General features: G+C 32.3%; 4 protein-coding genes across 4 annotated transcripts; all 4 read right to left on the bottom strand.

Moving 5' to 3' along the window:
• Nucleotides 1-992: 992 nt before the first annotated feature.
• On the bottom strand, nt 993-4,626 carry LOC100798928 (uncharacterized). Its single transcript, XM_003546766.5, has 6 exons — nt 4,234-4,626; nt 4,070-4,133; nt 3,175-3,367; nt 2,879-2,952; nt 1,711-1,866; nt 993-1,200 (listed from the first exon to the last, which is right to left on the bottom strand). The coding sequence occupies exons 1-6, from the start codon at nt 4,478-4,480 to the stop codon at nt 1,077-1,079; spliced, it is 858 nt and encodes a 285-aa protein (XP_003546814.1). The 5' UTR covers nt 4,481-4,626; the 3' UTR covers nt 993-1,076.
• A 4,505-nt stretch (nt 4,627-9,131) lies between these two features.
• On the bottom strand, nt 9,132-10,831 carry LOC100798398 (aspartic proteinase CDR1). Its single transcript, XM_003546765.5, has one exon. The coding sequence runs from the start codon at nt 10,685-10,687 to the stop codon at nt 9,380-9,382; it is 1,308 nt and encodes a 435-aa protein (XP_003546813.1). The 5' UTR covers nt 10,688-10,831; the 3' UTR covers nt 9,132-9,379.
• Nucleotides 10,832-12,830: 1,999 nt separating this feature from the next.
• LOC100797328 (aspartic proteinase CDR1) lies at nt 12,831-14,626 on the bottom strand. Its single transcript, XM_003546763.4, has one exon. The coding sequence runs from the start codon at nt 14,455-14,457 to the stop codon at nt 13,144-13,146; it is 1,314 nt and encodes a 437-aa protein (XP_003546811.1). The 5' UTR covers nt 14,458-14,626; the 3' UTR covers nt 12,831-13,143.
• Nucleotides 14,627-19,719: 5,093 nt separating this feature from the next.
• On the bottom strand, nt 19,720-21,545 carry LOC102667124 (transcription factor bHLH52). The gene is made up of 2 exons (XM_006598582.1): nt 20,844-21,545; nt 19,720-19,935 (listed from the first exon to the last, which is right to left on the bottom strand). The coding sequence occupies exons 1-2, from the start codon at nt 21,543-21,545 to the stop codon at nt 19,720-19,722; spliced, it is 918 nt and encodes a 305-aa protein (XP_006598645.1).
• Between the last annotated feature and the right edge of the window lie 4,564 nt (nt 21,546-26,109).

The raw sequence follows: 26,109 nt of genomic DNA, 5'->3' as shown, positions 1-26,109 counted from the left end.
GTGTGAATTAGTTAAAAGTGAAAGATGAAGTATTTAAAGTTTGATATGGGTGAACTTTGTATAGGTAGCTATATTCTTATATTTAAGTTGTATCTTATATATGTCAAAATGCAATATGTGTTACATATGACTATTTTGTTGGATTTAAAAATCTTTTATATGTAATTTTAAAGGTTGTGAGTGTGAGAATAAAATACAAAAAACACCTTATTGGTTGTGAGATCTCACGCCAAATTTGGTGTGAAGTGTTGTGTTGGTGGGAACTTAGGTCAATAATGCATAATGACTTAAAGGAACAAAAAAAAAAAAAAAAACACTGCATAATGACGTGAGAATGAATTTCCACCAATGGAGATGGCTTCTAAATATTGGATAGCAAGCTAAATGGGGGTGGCATGTTGCGTGGTTTGCAGTAGTATGGACAATATGACTGACTCAAAATGCAGGCACAATAACAAGTACAAGAAAAGAGATGAAAGATATTATAAAAGTTAATCAGGTATGCTCCTGGGAACAGAATAAGACAATGGGAGTATTTGCATACTGTCTTTCTAGCTAGTTGGATAAGTACCAAATGAGTTTGTAATCAAGAATATGAAAAAATAAATGATTAGTTCAACCAGAAATAATTAGCAAGTTGCAACTATGCATACTTAATCCCAAGGGGCAGGGTAGTTAGAAACATGACTAATTTACTCCAAGTCAATTATAAATTTATAATAACCCTGAAACTTACTTATGCATCATATACTCAATAATTTGGTTTATTAATGGACTGAAAATTTGTCAATTACTACAAATATGCTTCTGCATTTGTGAACATATGACTTGGCAGGAAGGATAATGCAGGTGCACATTTATGAAATTAATGGCAGTATAAGCTCAAAAGCAAGAACGTTGTGAAGATGAATTCCAGAACCCACATAACACTTAAGATAGGGACAATTCAAATGAAGCCTTTGGTAAAGACAATCACTTTGGTTAAATAAATCTGGCAAAATAGAATTTATTGTTTTATAAGGACTAGGAACGTTAATGAATTGTAACCAAGAAATCAGAGAAGGTATTAATTTACATTATCTTTTGAATAAGAAAATTGGTATTGGAGCACATGGCCGGTTTAACATCTGGAGCTTGCAGCAGATCCAATTCTCAACACACAATCTACCAGCAAAAGATTCAACAACTTCCAACTCTTCCCTGGAAACAAGTCAAATCATTTTTGTTTAGGAAGATTTTTATTGTTGGAAGAGGATAAATACTAGGAAGACTTTCACTAATGAGCCATGAGCAAACCATATAAGTTACATTTTAACCCAAAATCTTAAAGCCCATGTTTATGAGTCTTATCCTCACTTATATGGTACTCAACCTCTCCATTTCTACTCGATGTGAGATTTTACCTCACAGTTATGTTCCAACACATATTGATGTATAAAACCTTGAAAATGCAATGTAGATGAAATCTAAAAAGTTTTCAAAAAAAAATATGATGACCACAAAATCATGCAAGCTAGCTCGCCTGGCCTGTATAAAACAGGAAAAACTATTTCAATATATCTTAATGAACTAATTGAGATGCTTAAGGCTTCACTGAAGCTAGTTATGCTTCAAAAAGTCATAGATAATTCAAAACATTGATGGAAAATTGGCATATTGGGCACTTCAAAGATATATTAATGACACAAAGTAAAGGGTTAGAATTATCACCTTCCTCCAGGGTGCCCAACATAAACCACTATGCTGATAAGCCCACCTGGCATTAGAATTCTCTTTGCAGCTTCCAATGCTAGTAATGTTGTTTTTGATCTTGTTATTATCTCTTTGTCACCGCCTGGAAGATAACCTAAGTTGAATGCAACAAGCCTATGCAGAATATTAAGATAGAAACAAGCCTTAAATGTTCAGGAAATTGTATCCATAGCTACTCACCATGATATGTAGTTTTATAATAATAAATACATAAATGCAATCATTATTCAGGGTTACAACTAATATTGATAATCTTTGTACCAATGTAATGTTTAAGTAGACGCTAAACTGATGGTTAGGCTTGTAAATCAACATTCAAAATTACTATTTTTTTCTAGTTTTGTATTCATATTCAATTGATGGAAACATGAAAAAAAAAAATTTAACATAAAATTCTTAGGCTATCTTATTCTTTGAAAATTGTTTGGGTAGTATCCTGTATTCCTGTATGATTATTGCAATCCACTGAGCTAATAAGAATGACACAATCAATCATTAATCAACAATAATATATGATTAGCTCCATATGGACTTTATCAAATGTGAGTTTACCAACCTAAATCTATAATCAAATCAGCCATTAAAGCCTGACCATGAAAGTGGAATGGCATGATATGAAAATTTTATATTAATTCATTGTAAATTTTGAGACATATCTGTTTAGCCTTGAATAAGATTCATGCAGATGAGACAAAGTCGGAATAAAGATAAAAGTTATAATTCTGTTTTCAATAAATCTATAAAATGAAGAATATAATTAAATTACGAGTATACCCCAGTCCTAGTCTCCAACATGATAAGCAAAATCACTTTAGTTCCTAACTCTACATAATCCTTACTTTAATCCTTGACATTGCCAAATGTCATTTATTTGAGTCCTTTTCTCCCCTTTATTTTCCACAGTCACTTCATGTAAATAAAGAACTAAAGTGAATGATGTTTTGCAAAGTTAGAGACAACAGCAATAATTTTATAAATTCAAGGACTAAATTGATAAATGCTTACAATTTTAGAGACTAAAATAAGGGTTTACTAAAGAAATTAACTGCACCAGCTATTTATTATCATTAGCTTCTAAACACAAAGTAGGAACAGGGGAATGAGGTTAAGTTCATGAAGCGAGTACCTAAATGAGGCATTCCTTGGAACAGCATTCTCCATTTTACTATGGCAGATATTGAAGAGCTTGACAAGTTGTTTCTGCATGTATTTTGAAATTATTGTTGGTGACATGAAAGTTCTTAATTGTTGTCAAATTAACTACACCAAAAATAAAAGGCTCTAGGCCAGTTCAAGTGCCAAGACTACAGCAGGATCAAGTGTTATACTAGTAACTTTGTGTGCGGCTATATAACAAACTATTTTATACAATATTTTTCACCAATTCAAAGTTGAAACTATTTGCTCGTTTATAGTCCTGACCTCATTGGGATTAAGTGATTCTTCCAGCAAAAGTGAAGTGTTATCTAAAGCATCTTTTTGAATGTCCAATGCATATACACAACCATTATGAGAATCATCAGCAACCAAATTAAGCATTGCTAAGGTGTCAAAACCATTGCCACAAGTGGCATCAATGACAGTGTCTCCTTTCTGAACAACATGTTTCCACACCCTGGTAGGAACAAGAAATATAGCCATTATCAAGGCTAAATCTATATAGATAAATATGAGAATAATAACAAGTACAAGTAGCAGGCCTGCCGAATAGAGTTCTGTAACAAAATGGAATATGTTTACTTTTAACTCAACGAAAGCACCTTTTATAAGCATGGAAACTGAAATGGATATAGCAGAGGCCATCCAAATTATATAACAAAGAGAATTTTGCCACAAATTATTAGAATTTTAGACTACAAAAAGTTAAATTGCTCAGCATTTTGTGACTCTGTGATACAAATGCAGCATAAGATCAATTCCAAGTCTAACACTCACGTAAATAATCATAATGAATCATATACAATGTAACTTTCTAGTATCAGGCTCTCGTAAAACATCCGCCTATGCATACCTTAAAATTAAAAATAAAAATTATTTATATGATTATTTGTGACAACAAATAAAGCTGACATAATAGTTCTATATTAGCATATCAGTATCAGCCATGGTTGAGAAAAAGAGAAAAAAAAAAACAGCATGTACAAAAAATTTGAAATTTTAATCTGCCCCTCTATTAGAAGAAACAATAACAACTCAAAATTGAAAATAAGTCCTAGACAACAAACTGACTTTTCCCCCCAAATACTAACCTGAAAAATGGAAAAATCAAGCAGAAATTTTGAAAACAGAAGCATTTCAATTTTCAATTAGTACATACATGTGAGCAATGTCAGTTGCCCTCTTCTTCCCAAAGAGATAACTCACCAAAGCATCCTCCAATCCTGCAAAACATGGCAAGGGAATGAGTACAAGATTATGCATATGGGTTCATGTCAGTGTCACAAAGGCAACATTGTTTTTAGCCTAAATGGAAATGGGTACCTGAAAAGGGAGAATCTTTGGGGAAGGAAGAAGAAAAAGAAGAAGATTGGAGGTCACTGGCAACTGAAAAAATCCCATTTTGCTTAATGGGTTTCTCATAGCAGCAACTAAGAATTTTGGAGGTGTTGCTTATTAGGGTGTTGTTGTTGAGTATTTGATGAGGAACCAAAAACAAGGATCTTCGCGAAGAACATGAAAGGGTGTTGTGAGTGGCTAAAGAAGAGAACCAAAGCCTCAGGGACAACATCAGCTAGTTTGTCTGACTTTCAACCAGAGGAATACAGTGAACAGAAACACCTTACTGGTTCTCTTTGGAATTAAAGAACCAATGGCTAAATTATGGATTTGTCCGTCTCAGGCAATGTTATGAAAACTGCCGCGTGATCCATTCATTGGTCGAAACACTGAGTCAATAATGAGATAGAAGTTTAACCAAGTCAATTATTAATTCGATTAATCCAATTTATAAATTAAAAAATTAAAATATATAATATAACTAATAAAATATTATTATTTCAGATTTTTATGCTCTAAAATTAAATATATTATCATGATCAAATTATAAAAATTATATAATCATTTATTATATAAATTATTTTGTGCATATTGTCATTAAATAATTAAGAAAACTTTTATTTTTCTAGGATTAAATATAAAAGTTATCGGATGATTATAAATGAATTTGATGAAAATGTATAAAACATATAAATATTATACCATATCATGATCAATACATAATAATTAGTTATTATATATTGTTATCAAGAAAAATAAAATAATATTATAAAAGCATATTATGTTATTCAATAATTAGTTATTAACAATTTAACATATTTTAGGAACTAAAAAAAACCAACCAAGTAAAGTCGGACCAACTTGGCTCGAGTCATTGGGTTTCATCAAACTCAACTGGGTCAAATCGGATTCTTTGCATTTTCGATCTTGTGTCTTAATCAGATCGCCCTAGACACAATAAAATCCTACAATTTTTAATATAATAATTATTATTAGTTTTAGTTTTAAAAAATATTAGTGTAAGAGTTTGTTTGAATTAAAATGATTATGATAATATATATATATATATATATATATATATATATATATATATATATATATATATATATGAAATACTTGTATTATGATATATTAAATATCGTTGAAATCATTGAATGAATAATAACTATGTCTATTTTAATTACTTTATTTAAAATTGATTGAGCTAAACAATTGTTTTATCGATGAAAAAGATTAGGTGTTTGATATAAGATTAATGAGACTATTTTATAATTATAAAAGAAAGTGTGACATCTTCATATCATAATTAAAAGGATTAAAAGATTATTATTGTATAGATAATTATTGTATAATAATATAACATTGTATATCTAGTTTGAATAAGATATTTGTTATATTTAAATTTGTGATGATTGAGAATGATTTAAATCTTATCATGTTTTATCTTAATATATCTTGAAAGAAAATAAAATATTAGATAATTTTAATAATTAGATAAATTCATATAATTGAGTAGAAAAAAATGAAGAAAGATTTGATTAGCCAAATCTACTGAGAATATATTTCATGTGATTCAATCTTAAATCATATATTTTTTTTATTACATAAGGATAAGCAATTATCTTCTCCTAGAATTTTATAGGTTGTCTTTCTCATAAAACAAACAAATTTGTAGATAATATAGGATTGAGAAGAAAGAAGAGTAGGAGGTAAGACTTCATGAGGACTGAATGTCATAACTTTGGGTCTAGAGGAATTGAATCAAGTGCATTTGTATATATTGAATAACACTAAGGAAGTTGTGTCATACATAATTAGTCACAAAACCTTAGTGAAGGAAAGTAACCAAAAAATGACCAAGAATAAATTTTTTAGTCCTCTTCGACATAGACAATGAAAGTGATGACAATGCTTCTGGAATGTTTAGTGACGACAATGCTTTTGGAATTTTAAGGAAGTTAGCAAATGAACCTAAACGAAATGTTTGGACTTGGCAGGGATACAATATCAATAAGTATTCATTCTACACCAAATCACAAGATGACAAGAATACAATGCAAAGTAGTGTGGTTAGTCTTAAGGCTGAATCCCAACATATTGCTACTGTAAATGATGACAATCCCCGTCTGACATCCATGCTTTACTTGGAAGTCATTGAAGAAATTTGGGAGCTTAATTATGTTAAATTCAATGTGTGTGTTTTTAAGTGTAAGTGGGTTGATAGCAATATCAGTGTGCGAACCGATGATTTTATATTTACTTTGGTATATCTAAAGAAACTTGCTTATAAGAATGAGCCTTTCAACATGGCAGAACAAGCCAAACAGGTGTTTTAGGTCCTAGATCCTTGTGATGAAAGGTAGTCAGCGATTCTATACAAAAAAAACCATTGGTGTTAATCTTGAAGATGATGATTCAACCCTTCCTACTTGTCACACTCCTTTCTCCACACACATGCGTACCATCAATTGAGAAGATGAAATAGGCGACGTACATGCAAATTGTAATGATCACGATGAAAGGAAATTAATTAACATCATATAATGTAATCATTTTTTATGTATACTTGTTTCCATATTTACAATTGCATAACTTATAATACTTTTTGAGTTGAATTTAATTAATGTTGTCTTAATAGGCACATAGCTACACCACTGAGATCCCCTCTTCCTAAGTCATCCATCACTTTCACTGTCTATGTCGAAGAGGACTAAAAAAGCCACATGGCTCAAATCATTGTCTGCCAGACCTGTGGGGGTAGAGAGATCATTGGTTCATGTGGATCCTACCACTAGGAAAGCTGATGGTCCATTCAAAAAGAAATTAAGGACCTATTTGGGGGGTCATCGCTTGAGACAAGTTGGATGCTACATATGTTAATTGGAAACAGGTTCCTACAACTCATAAGAATTTGATTTAGGAGGACATTCATGTATTTCAATTAAACATTGTATGTTATGGTAATAGGATGTATTAAACCAACACATTTTTTTATTCACTAATTCTTACATGTCATTTTGTATCTAAGGCTGAATTTGATATTCCTAAAGCATTCGATAGAAGGACGAAGAAGAAAATCCTCTAGACTATAGGAAAGCGTTGAAGGCAATTTAAGTGCGATTTGACCTCTAAATGGGCTTTAGCAGAAGGCAAGGATGACGATGATGGAAAAGTCTGTGAGAAGTATAGTATTAGCAAAGATAAATGGAACTGATTTTGTTAAAGTCCTAGAGACCCTTCATAAGAGGTTAGTTATGGTTGTTGTTTTGAAATTAACATTTATAATTGATTTCAATATTTTTTTTAACATATTGTCTAATTCTCAAGGATGTTAGAAAGAATGCGCAATCCATCCAAAAACAAAGCAGTGCTCCTAAAGTGTTGTCTCGTAGGGGTTATGACTTTTTTGAACAAAAGTTAATGAAGGAAAAACAAAAGAAACAATAGGAGTAAGCAGCCCAGAAGAAACGATAATTGGAAAATGATAATTATTTACTTCATAACTATTTTCATTTGTTATAGTTGTTATTATTTACACTATTTAAGTTATGTTTTATTATATGATGTAAATTTTTACTGATCCAAAAAGAATAAAGGCAATTGGCATTCAGTAGGTGAAATGTTTACTAAGAGTTAGAAATGAAGCACTAAGTGTTTCAGTAATTTTAGAATTGTTAGAGTTATGTTTAACTTAGGTTATAGATGATATTTATGTATTGAGATTATTGTATTTATTCAACAATAATTTAAGTATAATATATACTGCTTGAATTGGTTTGGTTCTGGCCTGGATTGGTTCTGCTTTTAATTTGCAGGTTTGGATTCATTTAATAAACAAACAAAATATTACAAAAAAATAATGCAAAAAAAATATCAATTATGTTAAAACAAATGTTCTATTGTGTTATACAACATCGATTTTGATCAAAATTGATGTTGTAAGTATTATACAACATCGATTTTGACAGAATCAATGTTGTATGGTGCATTACGACATCGATTTTTCTTGAACCGATGTTGTTTTTACTTTTTTTGGCTATTTACTACTATGTAACATCGCTTTTGGGGATAATTAATGTTGTATAATGAATTTCAACATTGATTTATATAACCAATGTTAAAAATGGTATACTTTTAACGATGATTATTTTAACATTGGTTCAAAATCAATGTTAAATGTCCATAAAAATGTTAAAGGTCAATTTTATAGTAGTGAATGTTTTTAATAGTTACCACATTAGATAAGGTTGCCTCCCCCACAAAAAGAGTGTCGTCCGCATATTGCAATAAATATACTTGCACATCCTTATCTCTCACACAAAAACTAGAGAAGAGGTTCTTCTCCATAGCTTCACTCATGATTTCACATAAGCCTTCCACAACAATAGTAAAAAAAAAGAGTAAATGAATCTCCTTGTTTGTACCCCTTCATCACTTGAAACTCACCTATGCAACTTCCATTCACCAATATCGATACCTTACTACTCATCAAGCACGACCCTCTAATCCACATAATTCACTTTTCTTGAATTCCTAACCTTTGAAGAATATATAACAAAAAATCTCAACATACTAAATCATAAGCTCTCTCATAATTAATCTACCTAGAAAATAAAACACTTTTTGTTCTTCCTTCTTGCCTCCTCAACAACTTCATTAGCCACTAGCACACTATGTAACAAGTATCTCCCACCCAAAAACACACTTTGCCTTTGATCTATAACTCCGCTTAATACTTTTTTGAGCCTATTAATTTGAGAGGATGTTAGCCAATATCTCCCACCCAGAAACACACTATATATTGCCGTATACTACTTAGTTTGAGGTATTGTTTTCTATTCTTTTATAGCAAAGATTAAGCTACTAATTAGTTATGCACATTGTTTTAATCAAAAAGACAAATTTTATTAAAAGAGTAAAGGAGTATTTTAACCATTAAACATACATGCATGAAATCCTTACCTTAACAAATTAGAGTCTATTTGCTAAAACATTGTTTCAAGCATTTTAAAGGACCAACATTCCAATCACAAAGTAAAATATCCCCTTTCAAACCTAGCACACCATCGGTTCTTAGTGGAAAGAAGCCACACGTTAAACTTTTTTGTTTTGTTTTGTTTTAATTAATTAATTAAACTTTAGCACAATCCGTAGGAGCAAAAGAAACTTTTTTCCCCTCGAGATCGTACTCCACTTGAAAATCATACTGTGCAATACTTCCAAAGAGGGAAATCCCAATTCCTGAGCTGGGCACCACCGCCAAGCAAAGTATGTTGCTATCTGTGAGCGGAATAAGAACATTCTTAGGCCTCAGTGCAACACTAGCTCCAGTAAATTGAAACGCAATATCAGGGATAGCCAAGTTGGCACGATTTGGAAAACAAGTCTTTAGGGGTGATGGAAGATCTTGCAGCAACTTAACACCAAGGGTTTCTTGCAACGAAGCCACAAAGTTGTTGTAAAAGGTGTTTTCAAGATACGTCAAGGGTGTCCCCGAATCAATGACTATGTTGCCATCAGTTTGACCCGTTGACACCACCTTTTGTCCAATGGTGACGGCTTCAAGGTTGAGGAAGTAATAGGTAGGCAAAGAGGGTTTGATTATGAGGGGAGTGGACACAACCCCATTTGTAGTTATTATTGCTTCGCTCCCAAATTTCAATTTGCTGGTGGAGGTTGAATCGTAAGGAAGCAAACAATAGGAGAATTTGTGACCAATTTGAGCTCCTAGTTGTGACACTAGCGACAATGGTCCTGCACCAAGACCCGCTATACCCATGACTTTATTGCTAGTATAAATTGTGAAATTATTGTCCACTCCACACCCGAAAATAGTGTTAGGAAATGAAACAGTTTGTGCACCACCCGTGGAACCAAAACTTAGGGTTTCGGTGCCCAGTATTCCAACGGAGAATGATTTGTCACCGTACATGATTCCATATATGCACTGACCTAGTTTTCCACAATCACGTTGGCTAGGTTGGAGTAATGTGCAAGGTTGTGAGTCACATGTCGCATACTTGTAAGTGGAAGATTTGAGGGGTTCAAACAAAGGAGTTTCTTGGGGGAAGCAATTATGACAGGGGGAACATTGCAGCCAAATGAGACTACTCCCTGTGTCTACCATAGCAAGCCTTTCCACGGGAGGGGAACCGATGTAAAATCTCATTAGGTATTCACCTTTGTCTGGGATTAGAAGAGATTCGGGTAGTTTGTTTTCATCTAGAAAATGGGATACTCGTTGTAATCGAGACATGGAGCGCAAGGCAGCGTTTATGATGCGTTCTGATGGGGTGAGTGAAGGATTGTAAAAGGGTGATGAAGGTGAGTCACGGTGGATAAGGTCAACGCTGAAGCCCCTTAGGCCTTCACGGGCTTCTCTAGAGGATAAAGTAGAAAGTGAGAATAAAGCTAAAATCATGAACACCCAAGGATGCATGTTGGAGAAATGTAATTTTACAGAAGTAATAAAGGATAAAGGGGAAGCACGTTGAAGTGGCTCTATTTATAGATTTTTTGAGTTTTGCAATATATAGACTTTTGGTTATTGTTTTGGACAAAATGAGGTGAAACTCAGAATTTATGAGTTGAAAAAGGAGAATGTAATGGACATGTCCAATTTATAAGTTTTTAATTATTTGAAGGTAATTGGGTTTAATTTTACCCTTTTAATATATATCAAATTATAAAAATAATAAATGAATAATAAAAGATCAAAAGCATAAATGCTACAATTTTCACCATTCCTAAAAGATAATAATCATCATTAAAATATTGTATATAACAGAAATAAATTAGAAAAGAAAACTAACCTCACTCTTAAATACCGTACGTAAACAAAAATATATAACCTTTTCGGACTGTGAACGATGCATGTTTCATGATTATTAAACAATTAATTTCTTCATTGCCCCCTATTGAGACCGAAAACCATTTCTCATATGTATTAAACAATTTCTCGTTAGGCCTCTATGTTGAGACACAAAACCATTTCTTGCGGTTATGATTATCAAACTTTTAAGTTAATTCGTTAATTCTTATGAATTTACTTATTCTTTTTAAATAATTTTTTTTAATAACTTTTGAGTAGACTTTATAAACATAAACTCGGTAAGTTTTTTGAGGATTTTTTTTTTCATGTATGGATATGAAGAAAAGAATCATGAATTTTGTGTTGGATGGAGTAGAGGTGCCGTGGAGTTGGGTTTGGTAACATTTGTTAACAAGCAATAGCAACATTTGTTGAAATATTATATTTAATAACCAATAGCAACATTTGTTATAATAAATGTTAACAAAAACTGTATTTAATAAACAATGGTAACATTTTTAAAAATGTTACCCAATGGAATTTTTTTCCAAAAGGGTTTTTTTTTCATTGGGTTACAATTTTAATTTTGAAGTCGTAAAAAATATTATACTAAAATTATAAAATTATTTACGATTTTAGTTAGAAAATTAAAGTCGTAATAGATATTATAATTTCTAAGTCAAAACCTGTCATGACTTATTTCTTTTAGTAGTTAATTTAAAATCAATTTCATATGAAAAATACCCAAAAAAAAATCCCTTTTGAGTAAAAAATCCCCATAAATGTTGCAAAATGTGTAATTTGTAGTAGTGGGTATACAGCTAGCTAGCCCTTCCTAAAGACACGAAGGAGCACTTCATGCAACATAGTTTACTGGGGATTAACAAAAAAAAGTAACAAAGCATGGTCGTGTTGTGGGTGCAACAGCACGATCCATATGGAAGCATAGAAATGAGGTGTTCAGAGGATCAATGCCTGGATGAATATCTCTTTTTAAGATTGGAGCACAAATCCAATACTGTGTTTGAATTATGTGAATTCCTGAAACAAGGTCTGAAGGGTATAGCATCTGACTAGAGTATCACAGTATAAGAATTAAAAATCTGTTACTTGGTTGTACACCATTTCAATGGCAGTGATGTGAAGGATGGGCATCTCAATCAAAGGCGCCACAACGGATGGCATGGGAGTATTTCTGGTTTGGTTAGAATATGTGAGGGGTTCTTTGATAACCTTAAGTTATTGATGCTGGGATAGGATGTCTTATGCTTGCTGTGACCACATTAGCCAATTAATGATATTTGAACATTATTATTTTAAACATTTTATTAACATTTTTTATTTCTTTTTTGTTATTATATCATATTATCATATCACTTATTATATCTATTTGCATTTTTTTCCTATGCAAATGTCTACATTAATTGTCTGCAGCTGGTCTTGGGGTGACAGATCACTTTCTGAATAGCAGCTATTTTCGTGGGATTGGATAGCTCGAGTAACGTATCTACTTGGGTCTTGTATACAAGTTTTGGGATCTTGGGATTTTGTATTTTACTTGCTCTCATTTTACCCTTGAACTTACACTTACATAAATGAAAAAATATAGATGTACACTTTCGGAGAAAGATAAAAGTGAAAAAGTATAGATTTTATAGGTAATATAATTTAAGATATAGAGATAGAAAGAAAGGTAAGATATTTGTTAGGTGTATAAAAAATATTGATGTCCATATATATATCATCATCACTCTATATAAATATATCTTTCTTTGACCGAATAAAAAAATCGTATATCTATAGCTCAGATTGAGGTACCAATCATGTACAATAAATACAAGACATTTTTACCATAAGAATTCAAGAAGTATTTTAACCGGTACCCGTACAGCAAATCCCAGCCCTAACAAAGTTTATTTGCTACAAACATTGTTTCAAGCATTTCAAAGGACAAACATACCTATATATCATAGAAAATAAAATATCCCCTTTCGAATTTAGCAATGAATCGGTTATTATTGAAAAGAAGCAACAAGTTAAACATTTTCTTTAATTTCTTTTATATATTTTAATTAATTAATTAATTAAACTTTAGTGCAATCCGTAGGAGCAAAAGAAACTTTCTTCCCTTCGAGATCGTACACCACTTGAAAATCAAACTGTGCAACATTTCCAAAGATGGAAATTCCACTTAGTGAGCTTGGCACCACCGCCAAGCAAAGCATGTTCCTATCTTGCAACTTAATGAGAAGGTTCTTAGGCTGCAGTGCAACACTAGCTCCGGTAAATTGAAACGCAATAACAGGAATAGTCATGTCACGATATGGAAAACAAAACTTGAACGGAAATGGAAGATCTTGCGCTGACTCAACACTAAGGACTTCTTGCAACGAAGCCACAAAATTGTTGTAAAAGGTTTGTTCAAGATACGTCAACACCGTGCCTGAGTCAATGATTATGTTGCCATCGGTTCGACCCGTTGGCACCACCTTCTGTCCAATGGTGACGGCTTCGAGGTTGAGGAAGTAAAAGCTTGGAAACAAGGGTTTGATTATGAGGGGGGTGGACACAACCCCATTTGTGGTTACTATTGCTTCACTCCCAAATTTCAATTTGCTAGTGGAATTTGAAGAAAAAGGAAGCAAACAATACGAGAATTTGTAACCAATTTGAGGACCTAGTTGTGACACTAGTGACAATGGTCCTCCCCCAAGACCCACTAAACCTGTGACTTTGTCACTTGTATGAAATGTGAAATTATTGTACACTCCACACCCGAAAATAGAGCTAGGAAATGAAACGGTTTGTGCATCACCCGTGGAACCAAAACTTAGGGTTTCAGTGCCCACTACTCCAACGGTGAATGATTTGTCACCATAACTGTAACTATATATGCACTGACCTACTTTTCCACATTGACGTTGGCTAGGTGGAACTGATGTGCAAGGTTGTGAATCACATGTCGCAGCCTTGAATGTGGAAGACTTGAGGGGTTCAAACAATGGGGTGTCTTGGGGGAAACAATTTTGGCAAGGGGAACATTGTACCCAAATGAGATCACTTCCTGTGTCTGCAATAGCAAGCCTTTCCACGGGAGGGGTACCAATGTATAATGTCATGAGATATTCACCATTTTCTGGGATTAGAAGAGATTCGGGTAGATTGTTTTCATCTAGGAAGTGTGATACTCGGTTTAATCGAGAGCTGGAGCGAAAGGCAGCGTTTGTGATGCGTTCTGATGGAGTGAGTGAAGGGTCGTAAAAGGGTGACAATGGTGAGTCACGATGGATAAGGTCGATGCTGAAACCCCTTAGGCCTTCACCGGCTTCTCTAGTGGATATAGAAGAAGGAGAGTATAAGGCTAATAACATGAACACCATGAACACTAGAGGATGCATCTTGAGGAAATGTAGATTCAAAGAAGTAAATGATAGACGGGGAGCACGTTGAACTGTGTCTTTTATAGATCTTTGAGTTTTGCATTTAGTTATGTCTTCATGTCTGATTGGGGCCAAGTCAACCTGAGCAAGTAATGGCTTTATGTCTCAACTAAGAGACCTAATGAGAGATTGCTTAATACTTATGAGAAATGGTTTTCGGTCACACTATGGGGACAATGAAGAAATTAATTGTTCAATTATCATGAGTTATGCATCCGGTCTCAGTCTCAAAAGGTTATATGCATACAGAGTTTTTTTTTATTATTGGTTTTAATACCTTGTTACTACAATATAATTTTTTTAAACAACTACAATATAATTGAGGCGCATGAGCTTCTACCGTTGAGTGTAGAGATTGAGACGCACCATTGTGCAACATTAGGAAAGAAAAAAAAGTTTGTACCAAATGTTTGTTGGAATTTGGTTTCTAATGAGATGATACATTTTCCTTAGTTTCAAATAATTTAAAAGTAATGTTTTCATTAATGTTTATTGACTTGTATTGTTAAAAAAGATACATAGTGATTAACTATTGGAGGTAAAAAATTTAAGTATGAGAATTGAATGAATTTAAACAAAAACATGATAGAGAAGTTGTGTTTGAGTTGATTTGATTCGGAGAGACAAAACTTAGAATATGAAGGCTATTTTTTTAAGATAGATAGTTGAAGTTATATGCTCCTAGGAAAGCTGAAAAAATTAGCAATTGAAGGCACACACTTTCAACCAAGTTCACAAAAACAACTATCAACGATTTTTTGACAAAGAACATGAAGATACAGGTGTCATCATCATAGATAGTTAGTTTGAATAAGTTGTATACTTGTACGAGCCATGTAAATTGACTATTTGATAAGAGAATACTCTTGAAAATAAATATAAAAAGAAAGGAACTTGATCCTAATCATCACCTGTTCATAGAATCAAAGTTATCAAAAGGAGCGTGACCATAACCGCGACCTGCCGGTAGGACCAATACTATCAGTTCTTAACCCAAGAACAAAGGAAAAAGCTCTAGTAATAAAAAAAACTCTCAAATTTCATTAATCTTCCAATTCTGTCAATAAAATATTTAAGGAGTCTATTTATACTCGTACTAATAATCCTAATTTAGGCCCAATGTTCAATAACTCATCTAATAATTAAAAGACTTTAAAATAGGTTGTGAATGTTGGGCTTAATTATTATTTAATCAACCCAATATTAATAGTCCACCAAAATTGATCAACTCAGCCCATGTATGCTTCTTGTCTTGTAAATTGCGCTTCTCAAAGTGATTCTTCAAGTTGGTCTCAAAGCATCTTCATTAATTTGTAGGAGAGTGACCCAATTAGGTACAACCCATAATTCACATTGGTCTTCTTTCTCTTTGATCTTTAGAATCAGGCCTTGCAATATTTGTTTCATCCTTTTAGTCTTGGACCTTATCATAGGGCCTCCAATCTAATAATTGTTGTGTATAGGTATATTTTAGGATTAAATCATGTAAGAATTGTTAATTTTCCTCTCTTATTTCTTCCTTTGTGTGTGAATAATTGGAATTTTAATACCATTTAAGTTTTTGTGTAGGAAATGTTCAAGTTTGTGAATTTATAGTGCTTGGTGAATAATTGTCGCAGAAAAACTAAATAAAGCCCGAGAAAGCAAATTGAAGATATGAAGTTGTTCGCTCAATGCTACCCAGTTGCTTAGCAGGCAGAATACGCTTAGCGCCAAGAAGTATGAAGAAGTCTGATACGTGAAGGCGCACTTAGCGCAAGTCACGCGCTGAGTCTGAGATTACCGCCATATTCGCTAAGCGTGACAATCGCACTTAGCGCGAAGGTTGCGTGAAATCCAAACTAAATTGCACCTATAAAAAGAGGAGGATGGGAAGGAGAAAAGACACACAACTACACATAATATTCAAGAGAATACAATTTCTTATCGAAGGCAAAGACTAGAAGCAGGAGAATTAATCATTAGGAGTCATTCATTCCCTCCATTCCCTTTCTTACTCATTACCCTCTTGCAAGTGTAAAGCCTTTAATGACAATTAGAGGCTAAAACCCCTTTTGTTGGGAGCTTAGCAGCCAACTGCTCTCGATGTAATTACTTTTTCTATCTATTTAATATTATTACTTTTTCATTATCCTTTTTGTGCTTTATTTCATTATTTATGGTTTGATCACTCATATGCATGGTAAGTTTTAGGGGTGACATTAGGAAGTGTTATTCTCTAATATAACTAGAAAATGATATCTAAATAGTTCATCTCTAGGGATAGAATGATTTTATTTAGCTTGTTATACATATATATTCTTAATGCAATTTAACTGTTTTATCTCTTAAAGGGATTTGAGAGAAAAAAATAGATAAATTAAGCTCTTTCACTTGAGAAATCATGGTTAAAGTATATAAGTAGATGCAGATGATAATTAGAATAATCTTAATTAGAGAAAAATCATTAACATTACATTAAGAGTAACTCTGGTAGGTTAAGCCCCCAACATTCTCATCTTCTGAATTAATTTTTGCTTCTAATATTGGCTTCTCCTATCTTGTATGTTTTAACTAATTAATTTAATTTTATGTTTGTTTTTTCTCTCTTTTTTATTTTAATTTAATTTTATGTCAATTTATTTTACTGTTCCTTTCACAACCTTTTAAACCAATTTAATTATTGCTTGAGAATTTTATATTAATTTATCTAAATACAAACAAAGTCCTGTGAACTTGACATTCAAACTTCTGTTTTAACTTTACTATTTGTATACATTAGTGCACTTGCCAATTGATCAACACAATCTCATGTAAAGGATCATTAGACGGGTTGGTTGCAACTCTATCATTTCTTCCCTCTTCAAAAGGATTCGTCCTTGAAACTGATTCGTTACCTACATCAAAATAAGATAGATCAGCCACATTAAAGGTGCACTAATATTACCATATTCTCTTGGCAAGTCCAATTTGTAAGAATTGTCATTTATCTTTTCTAGAACTTGAAAAGGCCCATCTCTTGATTGCAACTTAAATTTTCTTTGAGTACTAACACTACAGTAGAATGGGCAATGGGTGAGTTGCTTCACAACCCAAATATTATGTGAAAAGCATAAGCAGAGCTAGAGAAAGCTATTGGCAAAGGTAACCTTGTGGAAGTCAGACATTGCTAGCTAGACTCCCTTACTTGCAAGCAATAGTGAAAGAGACTTTCAGGCTGCACCAAGCAGTTCCACTACTCCCTAGAAAAGCTGAAGTGGAGTTGGAGATGCATGGCTACACAGTTCCAAAGGGGGAAGATGAATAAGTAATGGGTTCGAGTGTCTGTATGCTTGAGAAGAAAAAGATAAAAAGTAATTAAGTCTTTTAGTTATCATCTAATGAAGTTACTTCTAAGGATCAATAAAATATTTTATGAGGAAAAAATTAATACTTTTTATATTTTTCTAAAACCTTAAACATATTTTACCAAAAAAAAACATACTTGTCTGTCACACTTACTAACATGATAAGTGAATTGGTTAAGGTAGCTGTTATAACATCATTTAACATTACTTGGCTGTAGACAAAAAAACTTCCTATTTTATAGAACCAAACAGTTGTTTAAGTCTATTTAATAATAAGTTATTGTACAAAAGTTATTTATACACTTGATTATGAAATTTATTGAAAAAGTAAAAAAAAAGAAGCTTATTTTGATTTTTTATTTGTAAAATTAATTGAAACATAATTTAATAAGATTTATAAAATTAAAATAACTCACTTTTACAAACTCGAATAAAGGGGAAAAAACTTACTCAATTTTTTAATTTTTATTTTTCTTAATAAAAAATGGGCCCAACACATTTTCTAAATATTAAAAATCTAAAAAAAATTAAGCAACTAAAGTCTTGTTTGGAGTAATTTTAAGTTTTAATGTTTTTGAAAACTAAAAATAGTTTTTAGGTTTTTAATTTTCATCTTTGTTCTTATCAAATTTACAATGTGGCCCTTTGCTGATTACCGAGCAGCACTCAAAATCTTTGTTTTATTTTGAGGGTCAACGTTCAGCGAAGTGTATACACTTTTTAGTTACTCGAATGTTGTTCAATGAAATGTAGAAATTAATTTTACAACTAAAATAAAAGGAAGTAAAAAAAGTGAATATTAAAATAATTTAAGAAAATAAAATGGAAAATTCCTTGAAGCAGTTACTTAATTGCTTAATGTATTATTCTTGTACCGAAAGTCTCTCCTGTGTTTACCATATAGTCGTCTCAATTATTAACCGCTTCCTTAAATATCTATCTCTCTGTTTGACTGGGTTTTTCTTTTTTTTTAATAAAAGCAATATATGTGTATGAGCAAAGAGAAAAATCACAGGAATGATAAAGAATGGAGAGAGAGAAACACACAAATATTGATACATCTCACAAGGTACTAGGTTTTAGTGAGTGTCGTGAATAAAAAGTTAATAATCTTCTACTTTTTTTAGGTTCATTCTACCTATAGCTTGTTCACCTAGTTACACAATCAAAACTTGACTGTGTGTAGGAAGAAACTCATATATGTTTTAATCACAAATCGGTAAAATTGGGATGGCATATATACCTTTGCTACAATTCGTTGTTTCACGGAGTGCTGATAACATTATTTGGTATTCATTGAAGTAGGGGTGCTTTTAAAAATCCTCAAACCTAAAAAATAGTAAAGGAATTTTTTCTCTAACAAAATAGAATAGTAAGAATATTTTTAAAAATAATATTCATAAAATATTGTATTATTTATATGTGATAAATATTATTATTTAAAAATAAAAAAAAATAATGATATGCAGATTGGATTGAATTTTGATGGAATCAAAAACTCTAAATTCATCATCAATTCAATTTTAATTAAGTTCATTAAATTAAATTAAATTAATTCAATCCAATCCAATCCAATTGTACCCCAACATTGAAGGATGCTGCGGAGACAAAAATAAAAAATAATTAAATCATGGTTATTCATATACGCAAAATGAATTAATAATTAGTCTAATCTAAACGTGGAAAACACTGGTTCTCTTTACATGCAAAATGAATCTAATCTAATCTAAACTTACTCTTTGTACATGCAAAATGCACTAGGGACTGGATCTATTCTTAGGCTCAAAAGAGGACACTAATTACATAATAACAACAACATGGAAAATAAAATAAAAGAAAACAGCTAAAAAATGCAAACAACAACGGATCATGAACATGTTCAGCTTATGAAGATTTATTCTTTCTTTGCTTTCTTCTCAATGTCTGTCCTAATCAGCTGTTTAAGATCCTCAAGGATGGTAGGTCTTGATTGAAGATCCTCATGATTTGCCAAAGTGGTGACAATTTCTTTTGGCACAAAGCACCTTTCCTCCGTGTACAGCTTCTCTTGAACAAAGGGAGAAACAACTAGAGCATGTAGATTTTCAGGATGAGATTCAGCTTTATATTCCTGCCACAATTGATAAAATATTTTCAGGAGGTACGAATTTGAGCATAGAAAACAAAGAAAATTAAGATGAAAAATTGAAAGCATTGATTTGATCATTTCTAGATACACTTTTGGAGTAAGATACTAGCTCATTTAAAGGGTGGTGAATCACGGATGACCCTATTTTTCAACTCTTCCAAATGTTGTCCAGTACAATGAAGAAATGCATTTTATAACCACTATAAAAGAAAGTAAGACATGGAATATTAAAAAAAAAAAGGAAAAACAAGTGGAGAATTTCATGTAAAGCAGTTACATAACAAACACAGTTTTTTAAGCATATTTCTTGCTCTGGTGGAAGTCTCTTAATTATATAGATCATATCCTCCTCTTGTAACCGTTTTCCTTAACTTTCTCTCTTTAACCAAAGCAATGAAAAATTAACGATATGGATACAACAGAGAGTCATGCTTAGTGAATTACACATAACTACCCAACGCAGTTCAGAAATTTTAACTTTGGTATTTACTAAGGATCAACAGGTGTTCACGAAAGACATGCAATGGACTAACTAAATCTTAATCCCAAATCAGCCTTAATTACATTACAGCATAACAAACGTCCCTACGTGAACAATATAACATACTCTAATTCTAAGCAAAGTGTCCATACTTACTAGATGACCAAATAGGCAATGAGCAAACACATGCATTTGGATTGTTAAAGTAAATATTGATGTAGCAACACAAGAACTAATTCACTAAAAAAAAAAAAAGACTCTATTAAGCATTTGTCAGCAAAAAAAAATATTGAAACCATTAAAATAAAAAAAGATTGATAATATTAAAAGCAATTAAAATTAAGCAGTTCCATAGCATAACATCGACCCACATGATGAAAATTTTTGGCAAGAAGTTAACATTACATACCTCGGATGTGTTCATGAGTTCAAGCATTCCAACTTGGGCTTGAAGGAACTTAACATACTTCGCAGCTGCATGAAGCATCTCTGCTGTGTTCATCTTTGGTCCACCAGGAATCAAGTTCCCAAGCTGTTGAGTTTTCTCAGTGATCTTTCTTCTCCTTTCTCTTGCCGCTACGCTCTGGGGAGATATGATTCTCTCGCAACCTTTCTTCTCACATTGAAGATCCACACAAGTACTACCATATTGTGGAACCTCGTAGAGTTGTTGTTGGAGTTCCTCTGCTTGGAAGGAGAAGTTATTATCATAAGGCACAGCATACCTGTCTAGGAAATTGGATGGAAGTGTTGATGTAGTAAGCTCTTGCAGTGAAAAGAACACGTGTTCTTGTTGTTGGTTTTTCTCGTAGCAGCACTTTTGGCGTTTAGGGCATGGGAGAAGATTGTAATCTTCATGAGTTGGGAAAATGTCATCATGATGAGTGAGTGAAGTGAAGGGATTGATCTCGGGAGTATAGAGAAAATCACAAGTTGGGTCAATGTAGTTCTCAAAAAGCGCGTTTGAAAGGAAGAGGCTTTCATCTGAGTGTGGAAGAAAATGTTGGAGGTTTGGTGCTGCTACTTCTGGCATGGCTTCATGGAAAGTGTTTGTTTCTAAGTGGGGAATTTGAAGAGTAGTGTCAAAGTTGGAGTACGTGCTCAGTGCCATCATAAACAAAGCAACCTGCAACATGAAAAAGAATTTCAATTTAGTGGAAAATTAGACCAATATAGAATAGAATAAATGGTGCATTAATTCATAATGCAATAATACAACGTGCTTGCATGCGAGCCTAGTGTAAATTTTGAAATTAAAGCCTAAGTGCATATGTAGAAGCAGGAAGAAGAAGAAGATAACAAGAGACAAGACATGAGGTTTTAGTAACGTATGTGGCATGCACAAGACACAAGGATCTTTACTTTAGATATTTGTAGCATGTAGCTAGAGTGGTATCTTTGTGAGAGAGAGAGATGCGATGTTGTAGATTTGAGTATGAGAGATAAGGAAGACTATGTGAAGACTTTTATGCATGGGAGCTATGAAAAGAAAACTGACTCTATCCTCACTCGGCCTCTTGCTGCTTTGTGGGTTCAGATAATTTAGGGGAAGTTGCTGGCAGTTACCGAGAATGGATTATTAGTATTTTTTTTTCTTTTAAGTTTTTCTTTTTATTGGCTCCATTCCCGGGGTATTTTTTTTTCATTCTGATTGCTACAATTTCAGGGCATGGTTGTGATATTATAGCTCGGTTTTTGTGTAGCTTCTTGCTAGTTTAAGGATTTTAAATCCTCTACTAACTGTGGTATGATAACGCTAAATTTAAAGTCATGAACTATTTTTAAAATATAATTAACAAGTTTAAGTGAAAGTAGAGAATGTCAATTAGGTAAATTAAGTACTTTTTTTAATATAATATAAAGTAGTAATTTGAATGAGTTCCACTAAACTGAGTTCTGTTAATTATAACATGAATTAAATTTAATACAAGATATGTGTTTGGGCATATAAAAAATAAAAATAAAAAAGATGATTTGATTATTTGTATAGTTACACTCCTAGAGTAATTACTACTCTTGGGCAATCATAGGATGACCCTTTTTCTAATTCTTCCGAATGTACAGATTAATTTTATAACCTAAAGAAAAGAAAGTAAAAGCTGGAAATGTTAGGGACAAAAAAAAATAGTGCATAGCAAGTTACATAACAATTAGTTTTTTTAATATATATTATTTGTTCCGATCTCCTGTGTTAACCATATCATCGTCTTGTTAACCGTTCCCTTAACTCTCTCAATATCATATGATATTTTTTTCTGAGAACAGTACGAAAATCATCTTCCAAGAATTGGAAAGGCAGGAAAGCAAGCAATATATATATATATATATATATATATATATATATATATATATATATATATATTTGTATGAACAAATAGAAATATAACATCTCATAAGTTACAAGGTTGTAATAGTGTCATGAATACAAATTTGATTATTACAATTATATAATTAAAACTACTGTGTATTCTCTAAAGTCAATACAAGTAATTTTGGAGTGTGACTTTTTGTTTTAAGTCACGAGGGAAAAAATGAAGACATATCTACAATTATTATTGATTTATAATGTTTACCCATATGTATTCCAGCTTACTTTTTTTTTTTCTCTACTCTAGATATATACATCAACCCTCCTTATGGTTGATTCTTTCATTTCACTCTCTCATCATGATGAAATTTTCCCTACTCATGAATATTTCAATCTTCTCCCATCCCAAAATACCTAAAGTGTTACTACGAGGAGCAAGAATAACAACATACATTTGCACTCTTCTAGATGGGTTTGTTGTGCCTTATGACAATTGTTCCTTCTTCCAAGAAGGGGAACTGCAACAACTCTACTATGAGGTTCCACAATGTTGTAGTACTTTTGTGGATTTTCAGTTTGAAAAACAAAGTCACAACTCAAGAGCTTGGAAAGTTGGTTTCTAGTTGACTAAAGATGAACACAACTAAGAATCCACAAGTCCGTTTGGTTGGAAATTGGAATTCACAAGCCCTTGTTCTTTCTGCACTCTTCACTCCTTCCTAAGCTCGTTTAGTTGGAAATTGGAATTCAAACTCACTTTCATTCTCTCACCGAGCCAGAGTCATGTATGGCGGTGGTGAGTGTTTTGTTCACTATGTCTATGTATGCCCTCTAGTTTCTGATTATTTTCGTTTCCGAGTGTTTTCCCTATGTAACTCTCTCATTCGCCACTTTTTATCGGCATTTTATTCTTTGTATTGTAAGAGATATCTGGAACATACATTGTCACATACTTATGTTGTTGGTGCAATTGATGAAATGGACATTGATGGAACTGCTGATATTAATGATGAGAACTCTGACAAAACCAAGGGAAAATGCAAATTTTATGTAGGATCTCAGTCACTAGGATACCGTAGAGACCATATGGAGGTAACACTTCCAGATATCTATCTGCTAGGTTAGGCTTTAAATTTTAGTCTCATTTCAGTTATTTTAAAATTATTTGTTTTGATGTTGATCAGGTGCTATCACCCTTGAAGAATGGAGTTGTTGTTGACTGGAATATTGTAGACAACATATGGGATCATGCTTTGAGGTTGGTTCTCATTACAGAGTCTGGTTATAATAGGATCATCATTTTCTTTTCTTCTTCTTTTTGGTCATAAACAGGATCACCATTTTCTTGATATAGCATGTGCAATTGTCAATTGTTAAGGTTCCTACTTCTTAGGAAGCTCATGATGGTTCTTTTTATATGCAGTGGTCCCAAAAATTAATTAGTCAACTATTGTATAGAGAGTAAAAAGAGAATACTCATGTGGTTGAGATATCATGTTGTTTATGCAAACCTTTCTTTATGTTTACTAATTTGTGTTGTATGTATGATAGTGTTTTCCATACTTGTGTCAAATACCGTTCTCTTAGTAATTTCTGCTAATTTATTTATCTGTCTATGTTTTATATATGCTACTATTCACTATCATTGGTTTTCAGGGAATGCCTCCTAGTTGATCCTAAAGAGCGCCCAATGCTACTGTTGATTAAAATTTAAACTACTGTATGTACTATACGATAGCTTATTAATTGTATAGCTGTAATTCTTTTATTTTAATATAAGGGTTAACTTATGGATTTTGTCTGTCTTGGAAGTGCTGGATAATGACAACAATATGCAATATGTATTAAGGTATCCCTTGCTTGCCATTTAACACGAATATTTACTCTTATCTCCTTGGTTACTCTTGTGTATCTTCTGGTAGTGTTGGTTTGATGTACAGTATTTAACTGTTGACACCTGGTTTTGAATGTAACTGGCATGTTTTCTTCCCCCACCTTTTCAATTTGAAGCAATCTGTGGATATGAATATGTTGAGTCCAATTGTGAATGTTACTGGACATGCACTAGACAAGGATTCTAGCACTTTTGATTCTAATATAATCATTAAGAAGGAAGAAAAAGAACTCCATGGAACCTCTGAAAGCTCTGGAAGTTCAAAACTTCTTTTGGAGCTTCATGAAAAGAGATCAGATAATCCTGAAAAGATTGAGGCAGAGAAAGCTCTGCTGTATGTTTTCAATTTAAATTCACTTATTTTCTATTCATGCATGTCTTAATGTACTATAAATTCTAATGCTTGAGCAGAAAACTTTTCTTTTAATAGTTGATTGCTACACCAATGAAAAGTACATCTTTTCAGTATTGAAATTTTTTTAATACTAGAACTAGAATTTGACTCGTGTTTTTCAACAAGAGAGATAGAGAGGAAAAATCACTTATAAGATTGTTAACTCACTGTCCAGTGACACTGCCTAGTCGAGAATGCATATGCATGAAATATTTATGCAACTCTGAATAATTAGTCAAGCGTTTATATATATTTCGTCCAATAACCAAAAGTTAATTTAAAGACAAGAATAATGTTGCAATTTTTTTTATAAAAAGATAGATATTGGTCTTGAAAAGATAAGAACAAGATTGAAGATGGAATTGACAGAATCAAATAGAGCCCACCACTTCAATCCCATCTTGAGGAAGAAAATAAATACTAAATTCCAATTGTAGAGAATAAACAGTTACAATATAACCTGTCATTTTATTTAGAAAAATACCAAACATGTACCTACTTTGTCTTCTTTCTCACTTTTTCCCGTGCATTTCTTTTATCAATTTCTCTATTCATGTCTTACTAAATCAATTGTCATATTTATCAATTTTTTTCTTCTTTTTTTTCTCTCAATTTCCACTTAATAAATCAATTGTAATTACACATTTTCGGCTGAATTTTTAGGCTATTCTTGTGTGGCTTTGTTGTTATCAAGGACTTCCCTGGATCTGGCTCTGAAGTTTCAGCAGAGATGGCAGCAGCAGCACTTGTAGCCTCTTCAATTGTATATAGAAATATCATATAGGCTATTCTACAAGACTTCTCCAAAGGAATATAAAGGTACCTACCTATAAATACATCTTCGTTTTCTTGTCACAAATCTACTAGTTTGGCTAGCTCAATATTTAATTTATATATTTTTTCTTTGGAATTAAGTTTTTGACTTTTAAGATAAGTAGAGTGGATCATACCATGACAACCTCGGAGACTTGTATGCGTAATATTATATATATATATATATATATATATATATATATATATATATATATATATATATATATATATAAAGAAAAAAATAGCTTCATATATGATATTTTTAT

This window comes from Glycine max, chromosome 15 (genome assembly GCF_000004515.6).
Source record: "Glycine max cultivar Williams 82 chromosome 15, Glycine_max_v4.0, whole genome shotgun sequence".
NCBI lineage: Eukaryota > Viridiplantae > Streptophyta > Magnoliopsida > Fabales > Fabaceae > Glycine > Glycine max.
Note: the sequence above shows the minus strand (reverse complement) of the source record. Positions and strands in the feature narration are given on the sequence as shown.